The following is a 25157-nucleotide window of genomic DNA, read 5'->3' as shown; positions in this document are numbered from 1 at the left end:
TATTAAGGCAACCTAAGGGTATGGAATGACCTTGACTCATGTTCCACCACTCAAACTGTCAAGGGTGACTGAAAAATACTACATCAATAACATCAGCCCTGGAGCTAATAGAGAGATTTGGCAGAATCTCAGTAGCAGAGACTTGCATTGAATTGAATCAATTACTAAGTGACCATAGTACCTGGTAGATGACCCTGAAACAGCCTCTTCTTCCATGTCTGTGGTCCCACGCGTTCTTTAGAGTGGTAATATGGCGTGCAACCACAACTTCTTTATTTAAGTGTAGAAGCTTAGTTTGAAGTTGCAAAAGTGAGGGTAGGTAGTGTCTAAGGGATGGCTGTCAATTTGTTTCCTGTAGTTAGTGAAAGTACATGTAAGTAATAAGGCAGCCAGGAAGCAACTACATACACAGTAAACATTCACTTGTAAAGTAGATTCCAAAGAGGTACATATGTCTACTGTAACAACTTACTATTTGTAGTCTGAATGCTCCCAGGGCCCCTTTACTTCCTGAAGACACAGTGGTAAAAAAAACTTGCAGCTTTTGTATTTTTACAATTAATATCTAAAATCATAATATGCAAGTAGATATATATTTATCTGTGATGACTGCATTACGGGTCAGAAATATGTGATTCTGAACTTTCCACCATCTGCAGTATAATCCATTTGAGTTTAGTTTCCCTTCACACACATTCCAGTAATAAAACAGATTTTTGCATCTACAAGTAGTGTTACCTTCAGTATAATAGTTGTGTGGTCTACAAATGCACTGGACACGAAAACAAAATTTCTGAGTTGGAAGGAAACATTTTTGTCTCATTGCTCATAGGATGATATATAAATCTAATCCTCGTACATGTAGTAATAAATGTATTTTCCCTCAAAATGGTCAGGAAACCATGGCACTGAAAAATCCATGAAAACAAATCTTTTTCAGAATAACTTAAGTGTATTTTCCTACTTGTATATTTTTCCTCTGTAGTGATAAAAGACAGAAAAGTTGCACAGCATATTTCATAATTATGTTTTTCCATTATTGTGATCTAAGATGTCATTTTCTTTCAATTTGCAGGCATTTGTGAAAAATATCCATGATGAAGAAGTGACCGTGGCTTTTGAAAATGAGTGAGTTGTCTTTTATTCTGCGTCTACCAGAATTTTAATCATAGGATATTGTAAGGCAGTGCATTCACTCACGTGTCATATATCAACTATTTCTGAGTCAAGAAAGGGCATTTATCGTTAAGCTCCATAACATTTGTGATGGTGAAAACATTGCGCTCTCTCGGCAGCTGAAGTGTAAACAATCATAAGAACGTTTTCGGTTTCTGAAAAAACTGAAATACATGTACCTTATATGTCCAGTCAGAAATGTTGAGAAACTTCATTTTGTGCAGTTCAGTAAGATCTCTTGTGTTTTGTAGTTGCACTTAGTTTATCATAGAACTTCTTTACCTTGAAGAAATCAGCAACAATGTTTAAATTTAGGGTATCCTGGTAAGTTGAAATTCTTCACACTGAACTTCTTCCTGTACAAGATATCTTGTTAGGAAAGTAACTACTAGTAGGAACAGTAGTTCTTCATTTTGAAAAGATGTGTTTTATCTTTCATCACAAAATTGACAATACTTTAATATTATGAGGTTATTATGAAAATACCGCAAAGGATGCACGAGGACATTGGTGCTGCGTATCGCCCGACACGAAGCAGAGGGCGATGCGCGGCGCCAATGTCTGAATGCATCCTTTGTGGTATTTTCGTAATAACCTTATTATTGTACATCTTACATTCGTGACTGGGGCATCAAATTGTCAGAGTAATGACCGTTTTCGTGCAATGTCAACAATTTTTCTTCCGATTTATAGCGCAAGTGTGGAACGCTATCTCGGACGCGCTTCTGCAAGTTCTGGATAGTTTGTGTGCATTACACTACTACGTACAGAGCGCGCGCGAGACATGTTCTGGCACTTGTCCAATTGGTCCCTTGAAACTGTTCAACAGTGAACGCGCAGATACAGCCGCAGGGGATGGGGCGCCTTGAAACCATACGTGTTACGGAACGGGCGCTCCGTACGGCTTTTTTAGGGCACGCAAAAATCTATTGTTCTCGATGGTAGATGTATAATAATTGATAATATGTTAATTATTTTTGCTCTATGAAACAAATTTATTTTACAATCTTTCTCCCTCAAGTATGTTGAAATGTAAAGTTTTAGCCTGTTCAACACAACACAATACATCGCATTCAATATGCAGTGTTACTGTTGACAAACATTCTGGTCCAGACTAGATGCATTTGTCAACAATAATATTAGAGCAATGGATATTACATGCATATAGGATATATTGACAAGTTGAACACTTGAGTAGATCAAGGTGTATTTGACAGACAGAACAGAAATACTGGAAAATACGTTAAAAGTTAGTAGTTATTATTATTAAGCTGGAAGTCAAACTTCTGTACAGTAGGGGATAAAACTTGTGACAAATATTCTTTCAATCTTTGTACTTACTTATAAGGTAAAAAGTTGTACAAGGTTATGCTAAATATTAACAGTATAAGACTTAACTAGAATTGATAAAATTTCAAAGTGTGAGAAATTTTTGTGTAAAACTTGTACAAAATTATAATGTTATTGCAGTATACCTGTCATGTACCCGCATGTTAGAATGTGGGTTTTATGCATTGTATCAACAGAGTGTGAACTCAATGAAAGCATTGATGTGAGCCTCTCTGTCTTCCTCTCAGCAGTTATGTGTGTCTTTCAATCGGGGTTACACAGCCTGAAATGAGGGCTGCCATTAGCATGTCATAGTGTCAGTGCCTGCCACAGGGTCTTTGCATAGTTTGAAATACAGTTCATTTGGTGACTCATTCAAAGATTCACTAGCAGATTTAGATGTGATAGGTAGGGCATAATGTGTGAACTCGTCTGTAAATAGTGTTCATTAGCCAAAGTAGCTTCTTTCTACCCATCAGGGTGGAAGTAGTTCAAATATGAGGAAACCATAAACAATTAGTGGTAAAGACCCTTTGATTGCTGTATGGGTAACAAAGGTCATCTGATGTTAAAGTTGTCAGATTATTTTGAATTTTGCAAAACTATTGAGGCTGTGAATAATATTGTTGATTGAAATATCTCGGAGATAAATAGTGTTTCATCCTGAGAAATTTAGATAATTTTTTGCTGTTCAGTGCCTGTATGTATTCCACAAACCTTGGTCATATCTCTTGACAAGATTTTTATTGTTTTGATCTCAACAATAGTAACAAAACAGCATTTGTTAATCATATGTACACACAATGTATTATTCTGAAAATCTCATGCAATATTTGCAGCAGACATTGAATTTTATATTTTAATGATGGAATTGTGACATCGTTTGAACTAACCCTATCGTACAGATACAAAACTGGATGACTTAGATCCTATATACTGCCGTCAAATGATATTCTTTGATGCTATTCATAGACAAGTATTAAGATGTGCGTATGTGATGGAGATCCAATTTCAGCAATTTTCTCATCTTCATTACTGACCTTGCTAAAGTTATAGACCTGGTCATTTAAAAGGTGACAACACATAATCACTCAAATGAAATCACAGCTGTTTTTATTGTGCCCTTGAGGGTTTTATGTGATCGTGGTAATATTAGGAACTGGTGGTGGTTGTATCTCTCGATTCATTGCCATGATGAAAAGATACATATCAGTAAAATTATTTTCTTTGTAGACTCTGTACATATGGTTTTTATGGTTTGAAAATTTTCTAGATTTAGAAATTACATGAATTTGTGTAGTACTTTGGTGGGATGATTGCAAATAATAATTGTGTTTTCTGAACAGTTTTACTTGTTCTGATAAGGTCCAAAAACTATTTCTCAATATTAGTTTCTCACCTCTGTTTTAACCTTTTCACACAAGTTCCCTTTACATACATGTATGTACATCTGTCATATTGATAGTTATAGGATGTATCATAATCTTGCAGTGAAGGGCTGATGTTAAGTTCAAATCTCACCAAGGAAATTAAGGCAGTACACGTTGTGTTTTGCTGTAACTTTCTACAAGGAAACTTTCAACCATTGTCTTTGAAAATTAAGAATAAAAATCAGGGGTTACCATGCAAAATTTGGTACAGGGAAACCAATTCCCTAAAAATTACCAATATTTGAAATTCAAAATGGCTGCCATCCCCATGTTACTTTCCGGGGGGAAAAATTAAATTCTTGATTTCAAAAAATAAGTCAGTGAAAACTCTGCTTACTCCTTGAGCTTCAAAATGAACCCATAAGGCAGTAGACCAAAAGAGTGTTGTAAAATTTTGAGAGTCTGAATATCTGTCTCAATGGGGCATTCTACCTTGCATGCTAGAGCATGCAGTTCATATGGTGATTTTGTAGCTGGACATGGCCATCTCTCTTATAAACTGTTAAATCAAGGTTACACCAGAGCAAGACTTGTCTTTGCATTCAAACGCTTTTTTGGCAGGTATCGCAAGCTGGTAGATAAATACAATATCTCTCTTCAACAAATGATCACTGATGGCATCGGTGACATTGGGCCTTAGATAGTGACCACTACCTATCTGACTTATAGATTGATATATGGCGGGTGCCTACCTATCTGACTTATAGATTGATATATGGCGGGTGCCACATGTGGGCAGGATGCGCTTACTATTTTCGAAACACCTGACATCACTTCTTGGTCTTCTGGCAAGAGGTCCATATATCTTTCTTTCATGAATATGACTTTGTTTGTTACCGTCTATTTACTGTCTGTTCTGTGCTGTTTTGTGTCTATGTTTACAACTATTGTCTTACGAATTCTGACCTACTGTCATTGGATTATGGATTGGTATGATTGCGATTATTTTACTAAGCTTCAATCATCTTATGGTTGAGTTTGATATAGTACCAGCTTTTGTCTAAACTGAATATAAATTCGTTGTTCTCTTTCAAGTGCAGAAGATTGAAAGAAAATAAAAAAGGACTAACCAACAAAGTAGACAATAACAATATACAAGTTGAGTGGGTGGTGTTATTTTATGCACATGTACAGTACAATATAACAAATGACTAGTTGAAAAAGTTCCATCACATTTTGATGATGTCTGGTATTCACATTGTGCAGGAGCTGGCTATAGTATTACGACCTTGTAATTCCATCATCTAATCAATCTACCGATATTGTTTCAACTCCAACATTCAGTGACTGAAAAATTCAAATTTTTAGGGTGTCATAGAATGCAGGCAGATCACTGCATGCTGATTAAAGCTTCTGCTTCTGTCAGTTATGTAGTAGTATGCAACCATAGTCAGATGTCATGGCCAGTTCAGAACTTTCATTGTCTGTCAGAAAAACTGTTCATGATCTGTATAAGTTGTATTTGATCCAGCAGATACAAAATACAAGACAAGTTGGCTGAAATGGCCTGTCAATACCAAATGTTACATGTGCATAGTCTGGGCTATTCATAGAGGAGGGTTACCCAAATAACTGTGCCAACGTTTAGAGTTTTACATTGACTTATAAACCACACGTGGCATTGTCTTCATTGAGAGTCCAAAACAACTCCTATTACATGAAATGACAGTGAAACCCAAGCAGCACATGATGGGCTGTCTCAGAAGATAAATGACATCTGTCCCTTTGGCATATCCTTTTACAACCCTGATATTGAACTTTCCTTTATGCCAGTCTGGTAATTGTCACATTTTTGGGTGATTTATACAATGATAGATAGAAATATAAAATTTGCAATAAAAACAAACAAGGTCCATAGGTTAATATATAATGTCTTCATTGCCCTTTTGACCTAGAATTCCTCATAGCATAGCCCGGTTTTGAGAATTCGAGAAAATAAAATGGAATGTTTGTGATTCAGGTTTATAGGAATTTAGCATATTTACAACAACAGTCCCTGCTGATCATTAGTGTGTGTGATTTTAATGCATGAAAAAGTCAAGAAAGTTTCACAGAATTTTGTCAACACAATTTTTTATCATAAAAAGGTGTAAAAACAATTGTCAAGACTGTAACTCAATCATGACCTGGCCCACACACATTGTGAAGATTAATATATCAAGTAGAAATCTTTATCCTGACATGTTTTTGTTGCTTTTAAAATGAAATATTGAACAGTTAATGATATATGGCCTGTCCCTAAAAAGTAATGTACTCAAGTTTAAAACAGTACAGAAAGTCAGTGGAGATGTGTGACCCACTTTAAAAGGCAGCTGGTGGACAATCAATGGTTCCTTAGCTCAATAACAATATTCAGACAGTCTAAAGGCCGAGGAGGATAAAAAATACACTTTTTTAGCTACAAATGTAGAATCAATATAACTTCAGTGGATAATCACTGCAGCCAAATGTAAGTAGTCTTGATGAAAGTACACGTATTAATCATCATGAGATTGTTGAAAAATGTCAACACTGATGTATAATTTCTGTTACATTAATTATTATCATATGATGTCATAATTTTACTCAAACATTATTATATGTAGGATTGTCGTACATTTTGTGCACAGAAGGCCTAGATAAATTTATGTGTTTCTAGCTGTTGACAACTGTCAACATACCAAACCTTCAACATATTTCTGCAAGCAAGCAACATTGATCTATAATTTATGAATATTGTTGATTCTCTATCTGCATTTCTTATTTCCAGAGTCTGTGTTTATTGGTATCTACACTTTTCTAGGAGCCATATTATACAAATCTACATTTACCTATTTTCCAGAAGTCATGGACCAAACCTGCCCTGTGTCCAAAACTGTGTTGCACAGTGCACCTTACCCTACCCACCTTTTCTAAAAGCCTTATTACACCAACCTGCCCTATGTCCGAAAGCTATACCATACATATTTGCACTTACTTATTTATATTTCCTTGTTTTACCTCCCGGTCAGTACTTATACCTAAAGTAGTATTAGTACATGTACCTACCCTTGAGAAGCCACATTGTACAATACCTACCCGACTCCAGAAACTATGTCATGCTTATACTATCAGGAGCCTTGTTATTTATGTTACCATGTTATTATTTTTATGGCCACTAAAAGATTGAAATGAAAATCAGCCCCATTTGCTGACAAACATCATTGATTGGCAAAAAGCCTACTTAATTGTATAATTGTCAAAGGATAGATTTAAGAACTTTTTCTTGACTTGTGAAAGATATGGTTTCGGAGTATGTACAAAGACAGAGAGAATATTGTAATAGATTTTAATATTATATGATTGAAATTATAGGAAAATGTGTTGTTACTAATTAATTAATCGATTGAACATATTGTAACTTGGAAAAACATGCCTTTAACCCTTTCACCACCATGGTTTGTCCCAAATCCATTGTTTTCTATGGTAAAGTTGGACCTGTACACAGGGAACTGGGGGTGAAAGGGTTAAAGGACATACGTAATGCAGTATCATAGCATTCCTGAGTTGCAAAAGAAAATAAAAAATGAAAGCTTTATTGATACATTTTTGGGGATCAATAATAAATCAGATGACAATATCAAGGGTCCTTTTGGAGAGGATTTTAAAGAGATGACCATCCCTAAGTTTTTGGTCAAATTTATTCATATGTTGATAACTGTACAAAAGAATTCACTTGCACAACATTGGATCAAACACTTATGTCATACATGTGTACACATGTAGACATGTGTCAAAGTAGTACTACTGTTGAACAATGGAGCATGATTAATTAAGTAGAAGTTAAAAATTGTTATGTCATCACTTCTCTGTCAAGATTGTTTTTGCATTTACAGTGGCACTTGTTTGTTCTGTGTGGTTTTACAGAATGAAATAGAAATAGTCTATGATTTATGGGGCATACATGTCCATATATCAATCACCAATCAATTGTTTAAGACATACCTCTTGGACTAATCTTCAGTCTCTAAAATTGTACAATACTTTTCTTTTCTATTGCTTGTGGGGTTCAGTTTAAAGCTCATGTGATAAGAGAAAAATTCACTCTCAAAGCTTTCCAAAATCCAAAATTTAATTTACACTATACCAATAGCACAGGGATGATGACCATTTTGAATTTCAAATATAGATACATGTTATTTTATTTGTTTCTCTAGTATCGAACTTTGCCCATTGATTCCTGAATTTTATTCTTGATTTGGTAAGAGAATGGTTGAAAGTTTCATTGAGGAAAGTTTGAGCAAAGGTCTTTCACTTTGAGGCACATACAACCTTAGGTTGCTAGTATGATGAGAGCTTGGCAGATTTAATTGTCATTAGTTGTGGTAAAGCTTTATGATCCAAACCAGATGGTTTCTCCTTTGTCATATGGAATGATAAATGTCACCATGTAGGCAATAAAGCAATGTTCTTACACGTAGGAGTGGCTCATAGCTCCCTGGCTTGTTATATTTTTAATCACAGATAGTCATATAATAGAGTAGTTGATATGTGTTTGTCCCTAGAGTCAGCATGTCAAGGCAAAAGTACATGACAATAATAAACAGAGAGCAAACTTATCTGATATCACAAAGGAAAAGAGTAGTAATCATATGGCGATGATTGTGGAACGCTGCTGTGATGTTGTTGATGATACTGTCTATTATTATACATCTACCATCGAGAACAATAGAATTTAGCGTGCGCTAAAAAAGCCCTACGGAATGCCCGCCCGTTCCGTAACAGGTACGGTTTCAAGGCGCCCCATTCCCTGCAGCTGTATCTGCGCGTTCACGGTTTCAAGGGACCCCTTGGACGAGTGCCAGAACAAGTCTCGCGCGCGCTCTGTACGTATGTATGTGTGTAGTGCACACACTCCAAAACTTGCAGAAGCGCGTCCGAGGTAGCGTTCCACACTGGCGCGATAAAATCGGAAGAAAAATTGTTGACATTGCACGAAAACGGTCACTACTCCGACATTTTGATGCCCCGATCAGGAATGTAAGATGTATAATAATAAGGTTATTACGAAAATACCGCAAAGGATGCACTCGGACATTGACGCCGCGCATCGCCCTCCGCTTTGCATCGGGCGATACGCTGCGCCAATGTCCTCGTGCATCCTTTGCGGTATTTTCGTAATAACCTCATATTATGATAATAGTATATTGATTTTATATGTATTAAATAAAGTGTCCTCCTTGTCAAATGAAAAGCAGTGTTGTCTCAATACTTGGAGATATGCAGGCACAGTTTAGGTTTAACCCTTTGAGCGCCAAAGTCTATTTTTGTCCCCTTTATAAAATAAACCCCCGTCAATTTTTCTCAGATTTTTGCCAAAATTTTGAGAAAAAACTCTTGCCAATGAAATGTGATGTCCATTTGGTCCAAAATTATCAAAAAGTTACGGAAAAATTCATAAAAATTGGTAAAATTTTGCATTAAAATTTTGGTGGGAGAAAATTGCTGTGCTCAAAGGGTTAAGTAAATCTACACAGCTATTAGTATTCTCAAGAAATCAGTGTCGGGTAAATCTAGTCATCAGGAATTTTGGTGTATGTGAAAATTCTATACTTTCTATACTTTTTGATAACGCAGTAACAGTGGCATATACTTATCTGCTACATTTGTGGAAGATCAGGTTTACTGATCAGAGCAAGGGCATGGATTACAAATGTATGAGCTCACATAAGTTTGAAAAAATGTTTATCACGACAAATTGAAAATGATGACATATATACAGTATGATATCTTTAATGTAGAGGGACAAAACTCTGACTGAAAATATGAAGGTCCAGGTTTGACGTTGATCTGCAATGTTCATTTGAAACGTCTACAATTACAAGGAAAGTTTGTTCTACTGTTCTTTAAACCCTGTTTTAGTACACAAAGCAAGTTGATGAAACAGTTATTGCATTATCCTATCATGTGCTTGAGCACAAAGATGAAAGAAAGGATTTATAGAGTGCTACAGTATGGGCAAAGTTTGTCTCACATACATGAAAATTGATCCGAAATAATGAGTGCAGTGAGCTAGTCAGTAGTTATGTAAAGCTGTTTTCCATAATCTTGTTTGCATCCACTGAGTCCATCTGGGTTAATACTGAGTGCAGCCACATCATATATAATTCTGTAATTGTATACATCGTCTACCATTACATGTAAAACACTATTACTCTATTTGGATCGCTGCAAGTACCAAGCATGCTATCAGTTTCTCTTCTGAATGTTGTACAATGTCTTTGATGTATTTCATAATAAAAGGAATTTGAAGATTTTATTCTTTTGTGATACATGTATACCTCGTGTTCAAATGGCATGCGTCTGACTTGTTATTTAAAATATTACGCCTTATTACCTTGTCTTCCACCTCTGGTATTGATTGATTTTCAATTATCTACTGAGAATTGCTGGAGCTCTGTCCATCTGCAAGAGTTCCTCAACACCTTTTACAGCTTAATCCTCTTTCTACCAGGCACCATAGACAAACCACAGAAATAACTATGATTTGGGAGAAAGAGGATTTAGGATTATCCCAAATGCAAGTGATAAAAAGTTAGAAATACTATTCTTGTGTTTTTCTCCTTATTGCAGTTGGACGCCAGAGCGTCGTGTTCCTTTCTCGGATGTCCGTCTTCCACCAAGTCCAAACAGTAGTACTGAATTGAAGGCTGGGGATGAAGTTGAGGTAGGTGAAAAATGTTTATTCTGTATCATTTATAATGTTACAATTCATAACAACAAGACAAAGCATACTGTACATGTATCCTTGTTCACAGTGAAGCAATCAGAATTTTGATAGTGAACTTGTGCTTAACAAACATTAAAGTTTTTCCACAATTTGATCGATTTGCAATGTAATCTGCAGATAACATACACATGTCCAATGGCACACATAATAAAGAATGTTAAATCAGAAGGCTCTGTGTAATTCTTTATGGACATTAAAATACTCTATACAGTAGAAGTTAATACCATGGTAGATAGAATATTGAACTAAGTGGCTGTTTCAGTCCAACAAATCCTGAAAGTTATAGTTAATGAGAAGGTAAGAGACCGGCCATGCAGTCCTGTTAAAATTATTCATGAGGATCAGGTTCTTTGAATGTTTTTGTTAAATTCTCTGTCAACAAGGTAATCAATATTACTTGGAGTTAAACATAGCCAAGATATTACTGCATTTGATACATATCAAGCCAAAATTTTGAGAAAAACTGTAGCCAATGAAATGTGATTCCATTTGGTACAAAATTATCAAAAAGTTACAGAAAAATTCATAAAAATTGGTTGAATTTTGCATGCGGGAGAAAATTGCAGCACTCAAAGGGTTAATAATCCTCACTCAATGGCTGGCGTCACTTGACAGTTTTGCAAAGTAGACTTAGTATGAGCTCTTCAGTTCTCTATATTATATGTTGGCATATTGCATTTACATGTGGAATGTGAACAGAAAATGTTGTTCGAAAATATTGAATTTTTCCTCTGAATAGATGCTTTTTTAAGGTAGAATGCACCTTGGGAACAGATATTCAGACTCTCAAACTTGTACAATTATTTTCTGATATACTACTTGTCGGATTTCATTTTAAAGCTCTTAGTGTAAGAAAACTTTTCACCAGCTTAGTTTTTCGAAATTCGAAAATGTTATTTTTCTTCATAGAGATAACACAGGAATGGCGGCCATTTTGAATTTCAAATATTGGTAAATCTTGGGTAATTTGTTTCTCTAGTACTAAAATTTGCACAGTGACCCCCGATTTTTGTTCTTGATTTTGAAAGAGAATGATTGAAAGATTTCTTGAGGAAAGTTTGAGCAAAAGTTCAAGTCTTTCACTTTCGAGGCGTGAACTACTTTAAATACTTATGAGGTGTTATCATCTCATCCTGATAACTTTTTGACTCTGTCTTTAAAGACATAATATAAAGACTGCTCTTGTAGATTTAGCCTCCACACTAAATTACACAAATGTTCTAGGAATGGTTTTATGTTTCTGTGTTGCATGATATGATACCACATCCAAAGTCCTCTATTTTATCCTGTAGGTATTTTCACGGTCAAGTGAAGATGAACCATGTGGATGGTGGCTGGCAAAAATTAGTATGGTCAAAGGAGAGGTATGTCATGTTCTGATTCCAAGTAGAATATGTTGTAACCTAATCACTATAAGTCAGGTGGTGTTTTTGTCGAAATCTCCAAGTGTTCGACATCCCCAAGTGTTATCAGATCTCGTTATCACTGATATTGTTTGACTTATGTATGGTTACATGTAGTTTGAGAATGAAATGGCCATGTTTATCTTTTGGTGTTCTGCCCAAGGGGGAAAAAACTACTGGATATTTTGATTGAATTTCCTTCCCCAAATGTAAAATATATCTATTGTATAACACATCTGAAAAAATATTTCATTCAATAGGTATGCAGATCAAAACTAAATTGATCATCCATTGCATGAAGTATGCCATAATAAACAAATGTCACCATAATCAGTGTATTTCTAACTGTATGAAAACACTCCATATTAATTGCAGTTTTATGTGATAGAGTATGTTGGATGGGATGCCACGTTTAATGAAATTGTACAAGCAGAAAGGCTACGATTGAGAAATACCAAGTAAGTATTGCCACTTCTTCCTTCTTGTCTAGATAGATTCTTCCCCTTATGGGAGGGAGGGGGAGGGGGAGGGAGGGGAGAGAGAGAGAGAGAGAGAGAGAGAGAGAGAGAGAGAGAGAGAGAGAGAGAGAGAGGAGAGAGAGAGAGAGAGAGAGAGAGAGAGAGAGAGAGAGAGAGAGAGAGAGAGAAATCTACATATATTTGTACACACAGATACAGACAGGCAGACTGACCTAGGACTTGTATATGTAAAGTTACTTTTATAGAGCATGATTAATGTCACTTTAACTTCAAAGAGCTGTGAATCAGAAAACTCATGCACCAACCTCTCACTGTAAAACTTACTGATTAGGCAGGACACTTAATTTATTGCAATCCTTCAATGTTTTGCTACAGTCCAGCTGTGACCAAGAATACCTTCTATAAGTGTACCATTGATGTGCCTCAGGACCTCAAAGAGTAGTAAGTGAAAGTCAATATTTTGAAACAAAAGAACTTTGTGAAATAAACATAAGCACCAGTTTCATACCATGCAACAGATCCAATACTAGTGGTATTTGTAGCAGATAAAACTCCTTACCTGATCTAACTCAACTAAAAAAGGTTTAAAAATGAATGGAAGAACCATATACTGTCATTTTTTTCCATGTTTGTGGATAGTTTGACAATTATATTGTTCTTTCATTTTGTATGCACAATGACTAAGGCTGTAACTTTATATTGGACTCTGACGTCAACTGAACTTCAGTGTTTTATATTATATTGACAAATACATTTTGTCTAAATTTGAATTCACTGTTCAATGAAAATAAATAATTTACATCATCTATTAACAAGCTGAATAGTACCAGTACAATTTGTTTATTTGAGCCAGAAATTCTGATACTGTATTCAATACAAAAACTGAAAAAAAAGACACCCAGCAATAGTTGCCAATACTTTCCTTGTTAGATTACAAAATGTCTGTCATGCAGTTTCCAAATCAAGTAACGTGGTACCACACTCATCTCTTAGATAAATATTTGCAAGGATTGAATTTCTTTTTGGCAGTATTGTACAACGAACGTGACAATTATGATTCAATTTCCATGTATATGAAATACGAGTGAGAAAGCATTGTGGGGTGGCATATTACCTTGTATTGTATCTGCCGCTGAACATTCCTTTCATGTTAGGTCAAGGAAATGCATGTAGTTTTAGCATAGAGACTGCAGTGAAGATTGTTACTTTGTGTTGTACCTCACCACAACCCAGGATTAGTTTGTAAGTTTACTGTCAGCAGCAGCTGCATATTGCTGTTACGATGTCCACCTGTGCCCAACCTATAACAGGAAACTTCTAGAATTCCAAACTCTTTGCAATGCAAGACCCAGACGTAGTACCCTTTGACTGTAACATCTGTGCCTAAGGATATGAAAATATCTAATGGTCGTATATCGGTAGTGTTTGTTGGTAACATATTAATATTGGTTATTCCACAGTTGCAAGAATGAGGCTAATCATAGGGACTTCAAGAAGGCGTGTGGTGTGAATTCAGTGCTTTACAATGCAGACCTTGATGCTCTAGTCATCTTGGTAAGTACATCAGGAATTTCTGTCCATTGCAAAAATCAATGTACCTCATATTAAGGTTGAAACTTTCAGTGCTATATTTCTTGCCATTGTCGTTCAATTTGTACATATACCTGTTTGCATGCACATTGGACACTGTGCTTTCAGATGGCATAGATGTTAGATTATATCATTTGAAGGATATTTAGTCCCCACGGACACCGTCCGGGTGGACTTATAGGTTTGGTCATGTCCGTGCGTGCGTGCGTGCGTGCGTCCGTTCACGCAGATATCTCAGAGATGCAAGGAGCGATTTCATTCAAACTTGGTACAAGGATTACTTCATATGTCATACAGATGCACGTCGATTTGTTTTGTCATACGATCCAATATGGCCGCCAGGCGGCCATTTTATTACGATATTTTGATATACAGAGCCATAACTCAGACATGTTTGAACCGATTTTATTCAAAGTTGGTACAAGGACATTGACCAATGTCATAGATATGCATGTCGATTTGTTTTGTGATACGATCCAATATGGCCACCAGGCGGCCATTTTATTACAATTTTTTCATGTACAGAGCCATAACTCAGACATGTTTCAACCGATTTTATTCAAAGTTGGTACAAGGACATTGACCAATGTCATAGATATGCATGTCAATTTGTTTTGTGATACGATCCAGTATGGCCGCCAGGCGGCCATTTTATTACAATTTTTTCATGTACAGAGCCATAACTCAGACATGTTTCAACCAATTTTATTCAAAGTTGGTACAAGGACATTGACCAATGTCATAGATATGCACGTCGATTTGTTTTGTGATACGATCCAATATGGCCGCCAGGCGGCCATTTTATTACAATTTTTTCATGTATAGAGCCAAAACTCAGGCATATCTCAACCGATTTTATTCCAAGTTGGTACAAGGACATTGACCTATGTCATACATATGTACGTCTATTTGTTTTGTGATACGATCCAATATGGCCGCTAGGCAGCCATTTTATTACGATGTTTTCATGTACAGAGCCATAATACTCAGACATGTATCAAGCGAATTTATTCAAAGTTGGTACAAGGATATTGACTACTGTCATACATATGCATATTTGTTATGTGATACGATCCAATATGGCTGCCATGCGGCCATTTTGTTACGATTTTAACATGTACAGAGCCATAATACTCAGGCATATCTCAACCGATTTTATTCAAAGTTGGTACAAGGACATTAACCTATATCATACATATGTAGGTCTTTCTTGTATGTAGGTCATTCTTGGCCATTGAGCGCTATCTGTATCAAAGTATTTTTATCACAGACCTAATTAATGAAGAGGACTCTATCCTCTCTGAGGACATGTAATCAAAGTACCCATTAACAAGTGGGGACTGTGTCATCAACGATGACTTGTTTGTCACAGAGCATGCCCCAGCAGCGTCTTACTTTACTCAGTGTATATCTTGTTCTACAAGAAAACTTTCAACACAATCCCTGCAACACTATGATCATCTGCAGTAAGCAGATGATAATCCTTGCTCCAAATCAGATAGCTATATTTTGAAATTTTCCAGTTTATCGAACAGTTTCATGTCAGCAGTGAATACATGTATGTGTATCCATGACAATCACTGCTAGTTGGATTAAATGTGAACAAGTTTGAGACAGTGTTTGCCAAGTTCATCATCTATGGGATGTGCTACTCCCTTGTGTTGGAAAAAAACATTCATTTGTTAGGACATGTGACATGGTCAAACTTTCTAGATCAAGCAAACTTCTTGTAGTACAAACCCCCAATTAAGTGTTTAAAGGGAAACAAAATGGCCTCTTCCCAGTGCAATCTCTGACTGCATGCTTTGTATTCACTGTAGTCAACGTCATCCTCGGCCGTCCACAAAGCCCTGCTACTGAGTGACATGCATTTCCGAAGTCTACGCACGAAATTGATGCTGAAAACCAGGACAGAGGAAGCCGCTCAACAGCTAGAGGTGAGGAACATCAATGAAACACCTTCTTTCATGCTTTAAATCATTCCCTAGTCACAGCCGTGACTTTGCAAAAGTTACTTCAATTATAGGGTCAGGGTCAAAACTCAAGTTCATTAATGAGATTTACCTACTGATCCCTTGATTCTACCAAAAGTGAAAGACAATAGAGTGAGGAAAAAGCTTCTGAACCATAGCAAAGCAAGAGAGGTTGGAAACTACATGTGTGTAACCACTTGTCCAAAGACATTTTTCCTTTCTTTGTGAATCTACCGATATATTCATATGCACAATATGAATATATAATTTTGTAGTGCAGATTATAATATTTGATATTCAAATATAGAATATGTTGCTTAGATCTGGTATAGAATAATATTCGTGACCTCCACAACTATACTAGAAAAACCAAATGGTATAAAGTAGTGTATGCTATCCATAAAAACAGCTTCTTTTCCATTGACAGAATTTCTAAACGTTCTCATTGTATTTATCAATTTGTAAACACAGATGCTATGTCTGAGAGGTTACAATGATGAAACATATCAAAAATATTCTGATGTCAGAGAACTAATAATGAAGAAATTTGCCAAAAAGGCATCTGAATTGGCAGTATACATATTCAGACTTTTAAAGTCTATATTGAATAGCTCTACTCTGGTATAAAGTATCACACTCTGACTTCTGCAGTTTTCTCTTGAAAGAGAAACCTGAAGACGCCATGTAATAGCGTCAGAAACAAATACATGTGGATAAACGCATGCACCAGAATAAACACAGTTCTACATACGTTTCTGCATGTGGCTGTGTTTGTACAGTGGTCTATTCGAATTCCAGTTTTCACCTTTTGATGGTATCTGTATGTAAGCTGGTAAATTTCATAAAAATAACCTTACACTTATTATTTGGATATTTTTCCAGGTGACCAAACAGCAGACAGAATGTGCCATAGAGGAGTTTGGTGTGCGTGAAGACTTAATGGGCTTGGCTATCGGAGCACATGGTGCTAACATACAAGGCGCTAGGAAAATAGAGGGAGTCAAGAGGATAGATTTAGATGAAAACAATTGTACTTTTAGAATTCTTGGCGATGTAAGTATATTCATAATTTTTCTTTCACAAGTTCTTTCCAAATGTTGAATGATGTAAATGATGAATTGTCAGCAGTTAGAACATGAGCGTGTTTCTTCAGAAAATGTCACACTGTCAGGTGATTTCGTCATGTGAAGTTAAAAACTCATTCATTTTGCAATACAAAATCATTCAGATGTGTTCTGTGACAGGCATAGTCATAATTACTTTAAATATCTTTCAATTTTTTCTTAATTTAGACGAACAAGCTCTGTAAAAGTGTCAAAGTAAAGTAGCAAGCGTCTTTGCGTGTGTAAATTTTGTAGAGTTTAACACCAGCACAAGCAAAATTAGCTGTGCTTTCCTAATACCAACATAATGTTGTAGTCTTCCTACACTTTTCAGTAAATGCTTTGACAAAGACTTCTTTGAACTTTTTACTAAGTAAACCCAAGAACTTCAACCAATGGTAGTGCAAGGGCAATATTATTAGAGATTATTGTTGTTTGAAGGATTTATTGTCAGTGCAATTTTAAACAAGCTCACACATTTCCCTAAACATTTTGTAGAAAATCATTGGATGTGCCCAATTAAATGGCAAACGTTGTACATTCTCATGGATATATATTTGTTATTTCATTGTGTCATTTGTATATGTGTAACTAGACCTTTCCCTGGAATGCTAGAAAACATGAATTGAGCCAAGTAATGATGATTATGTATGGCTTTTCAGATGTACATTCAAATGTGGCTGATATGTCATAGCTTGTACTGTAGATGATGTATTGCTCACGTGATTCCATTTTCTTTTTGAATGACTTCAAGCAGAAATTTCTTAAGTTTGCCTCTGCATTCATTCCTTGTTTCATTCCTATAGGATCAAGAAGCAGTGCTTGCAGCAAGAAAAATGCTAGAGTTTGGTGAGGACATTGTCAATGTTCCAAGAACTCTAGTAGGTATGTTATGCTTTGAAAATTAGTACAGTGCATAGTGAACATAATGTATTCAAAAAATAACTCTTGATGCCAATGTTATATTTCAAATGACTGTGAACAATGACAGCATAACATTGGTGCAAAGTAGTGGGACTGAAGTCATATTCTGATTCCACAAATTCAAGATCAATATAAGTAGTCTGCTTTATACTTGTAATTCAGATACCCAAAAAGACAAGACACAAAATGACTACAATCGATCATACGATATTTTACTCCCACTTTAAAAACATTCTAATGAACGGGGTGCTAGTTTACTCAATGGAGAAGCTGCCTACTGAGTAGTTTGGTGGATTCCTTATCAGTCTTCACATGTTCAGACAACAAAACAGACTCTTGTTTAGGTAAATGCCGGAGCAAATGGCAAACTGCTCAGCTAAGTTGCTGGGTAATTACCTAATCTGTTGTACCAAATATATCCGCCTGAGCTGTAAATATTTGATATATTGATGCTCAGTAGCTATGGTTTTGTGCAGGGCTCATGTAGCGTTTTCAAGTCACCAAGTTTGTTCTTCTTTGTGCAGGGAAAGTCATTGGTAAGAATGGCCGGGTGATACAGGAAATCGTTGACAAGTCAGGAGTTGTTAGGGTAAAGATTGAAGGTGACAATGAAAGAGATGAGAGGAGTAGAGAAGATGGAACTGTCCCCTTCATGTTTGTCGGTACCATGGACAATATTGGTAATGCGGTAACACTGCTCAACTACCATCTTGCTCACCTCAAGGTAGGTAGAATGAAATGCTTACAACACTATGGTAACATGTGCCTCCAAACAGAAAGTATCAAAAGTTTTACTCAGCAACTGTTTCAGTTACAGCAATTTCATCTTACGTCTTGTTCATTTGTCTTCCCATTGTCATCTGTGACTTGCCGTTTCACTGTCCCACCCCAGTGGTTATTCTCCTTGGGATTGAGTCTACTGTTGTTTAGGAGCCATCTTTGTCAAAAGCACCTTCTGAAATATTATAAATTCCAGTTATAAACATTCAACTATGTTGTGTACAATTTTGATGTTCCAAAAATCGGCATTGATATGTGGACAAGTGATGGATATTGCATGGATGGAACTTAAAAGTTACAGTTTTAATAATAAGTTCATGAACAATGTGGCCTTCTATCAACCGTATTTAACAGTTTTTACTTTAATCCCATCTTATGAGAATTCGTCTGTTGTATGAATGAAGCCAACTGCCTATGCTTTAATGAGCCCTTCAATAGTCTTTTCACCCCAGCTTTGTTCAAACTACTCGAGTCAGGAAAAGTAAGCTTAAACCAATCTAAATTAATGAAAGGGGAATGCTAACATGGTGATTTTTTGCCCCATCAGGAGGTTGAGCAGCTTCGGATAGAAAAGTTGCAAATAGACGAGCAGCTTCGAAATCTTGGCACGGGGTTTGTGCCGGGGCCGTACTTCCCACCACCAAGGGAGCGTAGAGGTGACAGGGGCTATGCATCGGATGCCGCGGATGATTATGGCAGCAGAGGAAGAGGTAGGGGAGGATACAGAGGAAGACGATGGGGCAACGAGAGAAGATTTGCTGGTGAGGGCGTCTTCTCATTTACAGGGTCTTCTCGGTCACACCCTGTCTTCACCCATCCTCTGCTTATTCTTTTATTTTTTTTATTTTGACTCATTTTCCATTCACATTGTGTCTTTGTACCTGTCAGCCAGTGTGCCCTCTATGCTGATATCATTTGCCATTCATGTAGTTTACTGTCCTAAAAAAACTCGGAAAACCTTTATCTATATTAATGTTTTTAAAGTCGTTTATGTCGTGTTTGTTAAGTTCAGTGGCCTGTCTACTCCCAAAGCATGTTGAAACACTGTGTTCAACTTGTCAACATAGCCTGTATGTGTAGAGAGTCCTTCCTTTGCTCTACATGGATGGTACATGAATGTTGCTGTCATCCAAAAAAGGATATTCGGCAGGATATTCAAAACTCATTTGCATAAGAGGACACACTGCTTTTGCCATTACGTGCCAGTAGATGTATACTTGAATTTGTGGAAACAGTCCGGAAAATATGCTGGAAAGATTGACTGTGTGGATCATGTGTGTCAAAATTCAGTGATCTACTCCTGTACTGTAGTTTGTAGTAAAGGGCTGAAGTGATAGTACAACACAACAATGCCAAAATGAATTATTTCACATCGTGAAGTTCACAATAAAATTGTAAGTGAGGAGTCTCAGTGCACCTGTAGAAACCTTGGCTCAATCTTCCTTGGCTCTGTCTTTTGTATGTAAACAATCAGGTCTTAGGGGTCATACTTCAGGTAATAATAATGTTACTGATCAACTTACAAGTGTACAAGCAACCATTTTCATTGCATCATTTGTGTTTCATTTTGATACTTAAACAGTTCCCTTATGTATAGTATAGACTGCAGCCAACGGGCATGAACAGACTGCAGCTTAAGTTTTCTTAAGGAACTTTGAGAGAATATGGATATAAATGAGGTGCTGGTAAACAAGGAGTTTAGAGTGCAGTGCTTAGATCATTCATTTTCAAGTGTATACAGTCAAATTATCTGCAAGACCTGTACAAGGAAAAAGTGAAACAATGGAAAAAATATACAAATTAAAAAACTACAAAAAGAGACCTGTAACCTTTTCATTGCTACACTTTAGTACATGCCAATTGTTTTCAATAGGTGAGGTTGAACTACATACTAGGGTATGGGGGTGAAAGGGGTAAAGGTGGATATGTACCCAAGATTTGGCACAGGTAAAGTAAAGCATCATGTGTCTTGTACAGGTGACAGTCATGATAGAGATATCTATTCAGACAATGAGGCTGTGAGACGGAGAGATTGGGCAGATCAAGTGGCTGATGAAGACCGCCGGGAGTCGTCTTCACGTGGCAGAGGTGGCTATGGAATGGCACGCGGACGAGGCAGGGGCCGAGGAAGGGGTAGAGGAAGAGGAGGGTTCTCCTTCAGAGCTGACTGTGAGTGACATTATATCCGTAGTGATTTAGACTGATATAGGAATCATACATTTTACTTGGTGTGATTGATTTTGATGATAAATCCTATTCTTTTCAGGGTAATTCTTTCAACAGAAGTGTATTAATGTGTTGCACCTAGTAATTTTGAAAAGAGATAAGCTCTTTGTACAATTTTAACCCCTTTTAACCTCCTGACAACCATGCCAAAGTTACCATATATGTGTACCAAAGATAATGTGCACACTTTTATGATGTTACTAGTACTTTCCGCACTTGAAAATGTATTCAATATGGTGCATGAAATTTCCAGCTTGCAAGGTAGTCAAGGGATTGAAGTCTTCCACATCACCACAGCTGATGTGGAACAAATGCAGTCTTTGCTAATGTGGCTATCTATAAACCTACGCATTTCTAAATCTGTACATGATCAATCATAAAAAAATGTGTCACAAATCTCAAAAGGGCCATGTGTTTTCTCTGTCCTGCAGTTAGTCACAGATCTGCCACTCCAACAAGCGAGACCGAAGAAGACAACAGCCAGAGAGACAGTCGAAGACGTCAGCATGATGAAGAAGAGACAGTACTCGGAGAGGAATCAACAACAGTTGATGAGGAAACTACTGGCACCGAAAAAGAAGGTACCCAATTTTCAATTTCCAATTATATGTATACTTTGTCAAAACAAGGATTGTACATACTTTCACCCATGCTCAAGTCTTTAATGCAGTATAGTTGGTACAAACAGGTTTTTGTACTACAAAAACAATGTTGTTGGGCAAGTCAGTGAGGTAATCCTTGCCCCGAAACTTAAATTTTAACCCTTTTCCTGCTGAGCTTGTTTGCCCGCCATCCTGCCAAGTCAGTAGAAAACCGGCCCATAATAGGTGCCTGCAAAAGATTGGCTCTCCTGCACGTTATCCTGCCAGGTATTTTGGCAGAAACCGCCCAATGTCAGGGTAGTTTTAGCTGTACTTATACATGTTAGACTTCGATAATTTCTACATGCCCGTAGACAGGGGAAGGTGCTCAAGGGTTAATGCAGAAAAAAATTGAGGTCACCGACTTTGTTTGCCCAGGGGGTGCGTGGCAGCAATCTGTAAAGTGCCAGGGAGCCAAGTACGTCCAACCCTGTCAGAAAACGTCACCATGCATTCCTGCCAAGTCTGCTAAAAAGCGGTAAAAAAAACCAGTCCCCCTCGAGTGTGGGGGGCTGGCGGACAGGTTTCTGCGCCTTTCCCTGTCATTCGACTCCCTGCAAACCCATTTCGAGGGGAAAAGGCGTTCCTTGTCAGAAAACCTGTCCTCGGATTACCCCTAAACATGCAGGGGATAGCACAACGTAGTGCCATCGGCTTGGCAAAAAACGGGGTACTGAAAACCGGCCCGGTTTCCACCGAGCTGGCAGGAAAACGGCCATCCGTGCTTAGATTCTGGCTACACCGAATTTCGAGCAGATTTTCACCGACTTGGCAGGAAAAGGGTTAACCCTTTGCTCAAACTTTCCATGGGGAAACTTAAGACCACCTCCTTTCAAAATGAAGAGTAAAAATCAGGGGTCACCATGCAAACATTTTGAATTAGAGAAACAAATTACCTAAAATTGTCTGATATTTGGAAATTCAAAATGGCCACTGTGGTATACCTTGTGTTATCTGTATCTGGAAAATTAAAACTTTGACTTTTCACAACAAAGTCTCATCATCAGGAAAATTTATCATAACAGAGAAAATCATGAACAGAACAGATGTTTCAAAATATATGTAACAACTCTAGGTGGGCTCGCACTCTGGAATTTTTCTCCCATTTGGTTCTGCATGCCTTGCTGTAGTATTCATACAACGCTTACAGGCAAGCCTTGCCACTTCGATGCCTGGTATGCATGTTTTTCTACAAACACTAAACGTTTTCATATCATTAACAGGAAGGAACCTAATGACTGGTCTGGTCGTAAAGACATTAATTTGCACCCCAGACTGGTGATAGTAATCTGTCTCAAGGCTTACATGTCAGATATATTTCGATGTCGGTTTTCTGTTGCTTATCCTGTACAAACAATCCAGTCATTAGGTTCCTTCCTGGTAATGATATGAAAACGTTTAGTGTGTGTGAAAATACATGCATACCAAGCATCGAAGTGGCAAGGCTTGCCTGTAAGCGTTGTAAGTAACTACAGGCCTAAAAGTGTTTGTTTAAGATATTAAAATAACTGCAAGTGCAAGTGGGGCTTTTGATGATTATTTGACATGATTGAACCCTTCCCTTTCCATTTTATTCAGATGGCCCATCAGACAGGAATCGGAGAACACCACGCAGAAACCGTCGCCGCCGTAAGCCTAGAGAACCCCCGTCCCCAATTCAGGAAAACCTGAATGCAAATGAAGACACAGATACGAGTAAGGCAAACTCACCGGAAATGCAACGGAAAGTGCGAAACCGACCATTTTCACAGAGGGGAACTGGGCCAATGTCAGATCGCGTTACCAGCAGCAACAGTTACAACCTAAGCAGCAGACCTGGCCCTAGAGGGGAGTCTGGGCCAATGTCACATCGCGCTACCAGCAGCAACAGCTACAACCTGAACAGCAGGCCTGGCCCTAGAGGCGAGTCTGGCAAGCCCCCACCACACACCAGCGTCAACAACCATCAGAGCAAGAACGACAGCAAACAACAGAGCACCAGCGAAAAGTCCTCATCACAAGGAGACGAATCACCCAAACAACAGCGATCATCTCGGCCACCAAGGGAAAGGCGAACGCGGGAAAACGCAAAGGCGGCAGCTGCGTCAACAAACCAAAATAACGGCAGTCCCTCGCCAAACCCGACATCAAACAACACGATGGGGAATTCAAATGGAAACAAAACGGTTGATGGAAAGGCTGTGGAGGGCAAAGGCAAAGTTAGTATAACACTTAAGTCAGAAACACCAGCCCTAGTGAATGGTACAGCATAGAAATAGTAGGGAAAAAATAATCTTAAAACAATTGTACTATGTGCAAGAAATAATTTTTTTGTTTTTCATAGTATGTAGATTCAAGCAGTGAATGTGCAATAAAAAATCCCACTCTTATGAAGAGCCAAAGTTTGTTGCTACTGGACGGTGGAAGCTGAATGTTTGAAGGTGCCATTTGAAGCTGTCAGAGAGAGTTTCTTTCCCCCAAGAACATTACAAATTTTGTCCATAGTCAGTTTTTACGTCACTTGCAACGAGTTTCTCAGAAAAGTATGGAGGAAATTTCCCAACTTTGGCTTTTCAGCCGTAGTGTTTAGTAGCTTTGTTGATAGGTAGATTTCATAGCGGTACAGTGTTTTCTGTATGTCCTTATTTTGTCACTAACACATACTACTGTACAGTTTTACAAAACTTACTATATGATGAATTATTTGTCATCTTTATTTTTTAGTTTGATTGAGAATCTTACAAAAGAATACTGAAAAAACGTAAATTAGAAAAAACGTCAGAAAAAGAAATTGTTTTCTTGATGCTTCTTGTATAGGCATCCACAAAAAAGTTCTTAAATTAATAGTTGACATAAAAAAATTGAAAAAAATAAAAAAAAATAGAAGCTATATTTGAAGTAGTCATTGGGTTTATAAGGAATGTAGTGAGTGGTTCCCTACATTGTAAATTAATTTGTTTTCTCAACAAGGAAATGTCAAGTGATAAGTCATTCTGTTGGGAGATTGCTTGTATCATTAATATATGTAATGTACGTTTGGTATTTATTCATTTACACCATTTTGAAAATGCATTTGTGCTTTCTTTCATACCTGTCTTTTTTTTTTCGTGTGTGTGTTGTAAATCGTTACATTCATCTCGACAGCAACAGCTGCAAGTGCCTTTTTGAAGAGATGGAGGTAGAACAAAGAGTAAAGTGCTGTATGTAGATTAAGCTAGCTCTTCAAATCATCTCCCAAAACTCTTTACAGATTTCTCTTCTAACCTTTTTTGAAAGTATTGCGTAATTTTTCTCACTGATGACTTTTTTGTTACTGTTTTATTTTTTGAACTATTTCAAGTAGTTGTCTTTTTTTAATAGAATGGTTTAACAGTCA

General features: G+C 37.2%; 1 protein-coding gene across 2 annotated transcripts in view; it reads left to right on the top strand.

Annotated features, from left to right (window-relative positions):
• LOC139119335 (RNA-binding protein FXR1-like) overlaps positions 1-25157 on the top strand; it is a 31828-nt gene extending 6671 nt beyond the window's left edge. Inside the window, exons 2-15 of one of the 2 annotated variants that reach the window (XM_070683104.1) lie at positions 1076-1128; positions 10527-10620; positions 11976-12047; positions 12462-12544; positions 12941-13006; positions 14026-14119; positions 15976-16092; positions 17011-17181; positions 18038-18116; positions 18680-18879; positions 19483-19645; positions 20913-21104; positions 21593-21742; positions 23381-25157. In XM_070683104.1, the coding sequence (XP_070539205.1) occupies positions 1076-1128; positions 10527-10620; positions 11976-12047; positions 12462-12544; positions 12941-13006; positions 14026-14119; positions 15976-16092; positions 17011-17181; positions 18038-18116; positions 18680-18879; positions 19483-19645; positions 20913-21104; positions 21593-21742; positions 23381-24054 (2208 nt within the window). In that variant the 3' untranslated portion in view covers positions 24055-25157. Of the gene's footprint in view, positions 1-1075; positions 1129-10526; positions 10621-11975; positions 12048-12461; positions 12545-12940; positions 13007-14025; positions 14120-15975; positions 16093-17010; positions 17182-18037; positions 18117-18679; positions 18880-19482; positions 19697-20912; positions 21105-21592; positions 21743-23380 lie in introns of both variants that reach the window. The other variant, XM_070683103.1, reaches the window with a different exon arrangement.

The sequence above is a fragment of the Ptychodera flava genome, chromosome 19 (assembly GCF_041260155.1).
Source record: "Ptychodera flava strain L36383 chromosome 19, AS_Pfla_20210202, whole genome shotgun sequence".
Classification (NCBI taxonomy): domain Eukaryota; kingdom Metazoa; phylum Hemichordata; class Enteropneusta; family Ptychoderidae; genus Ptychodera; species Ptychodera flava.
This window is presented reverse-complemented; position numbering and strand designations above follow the sequence as displayed.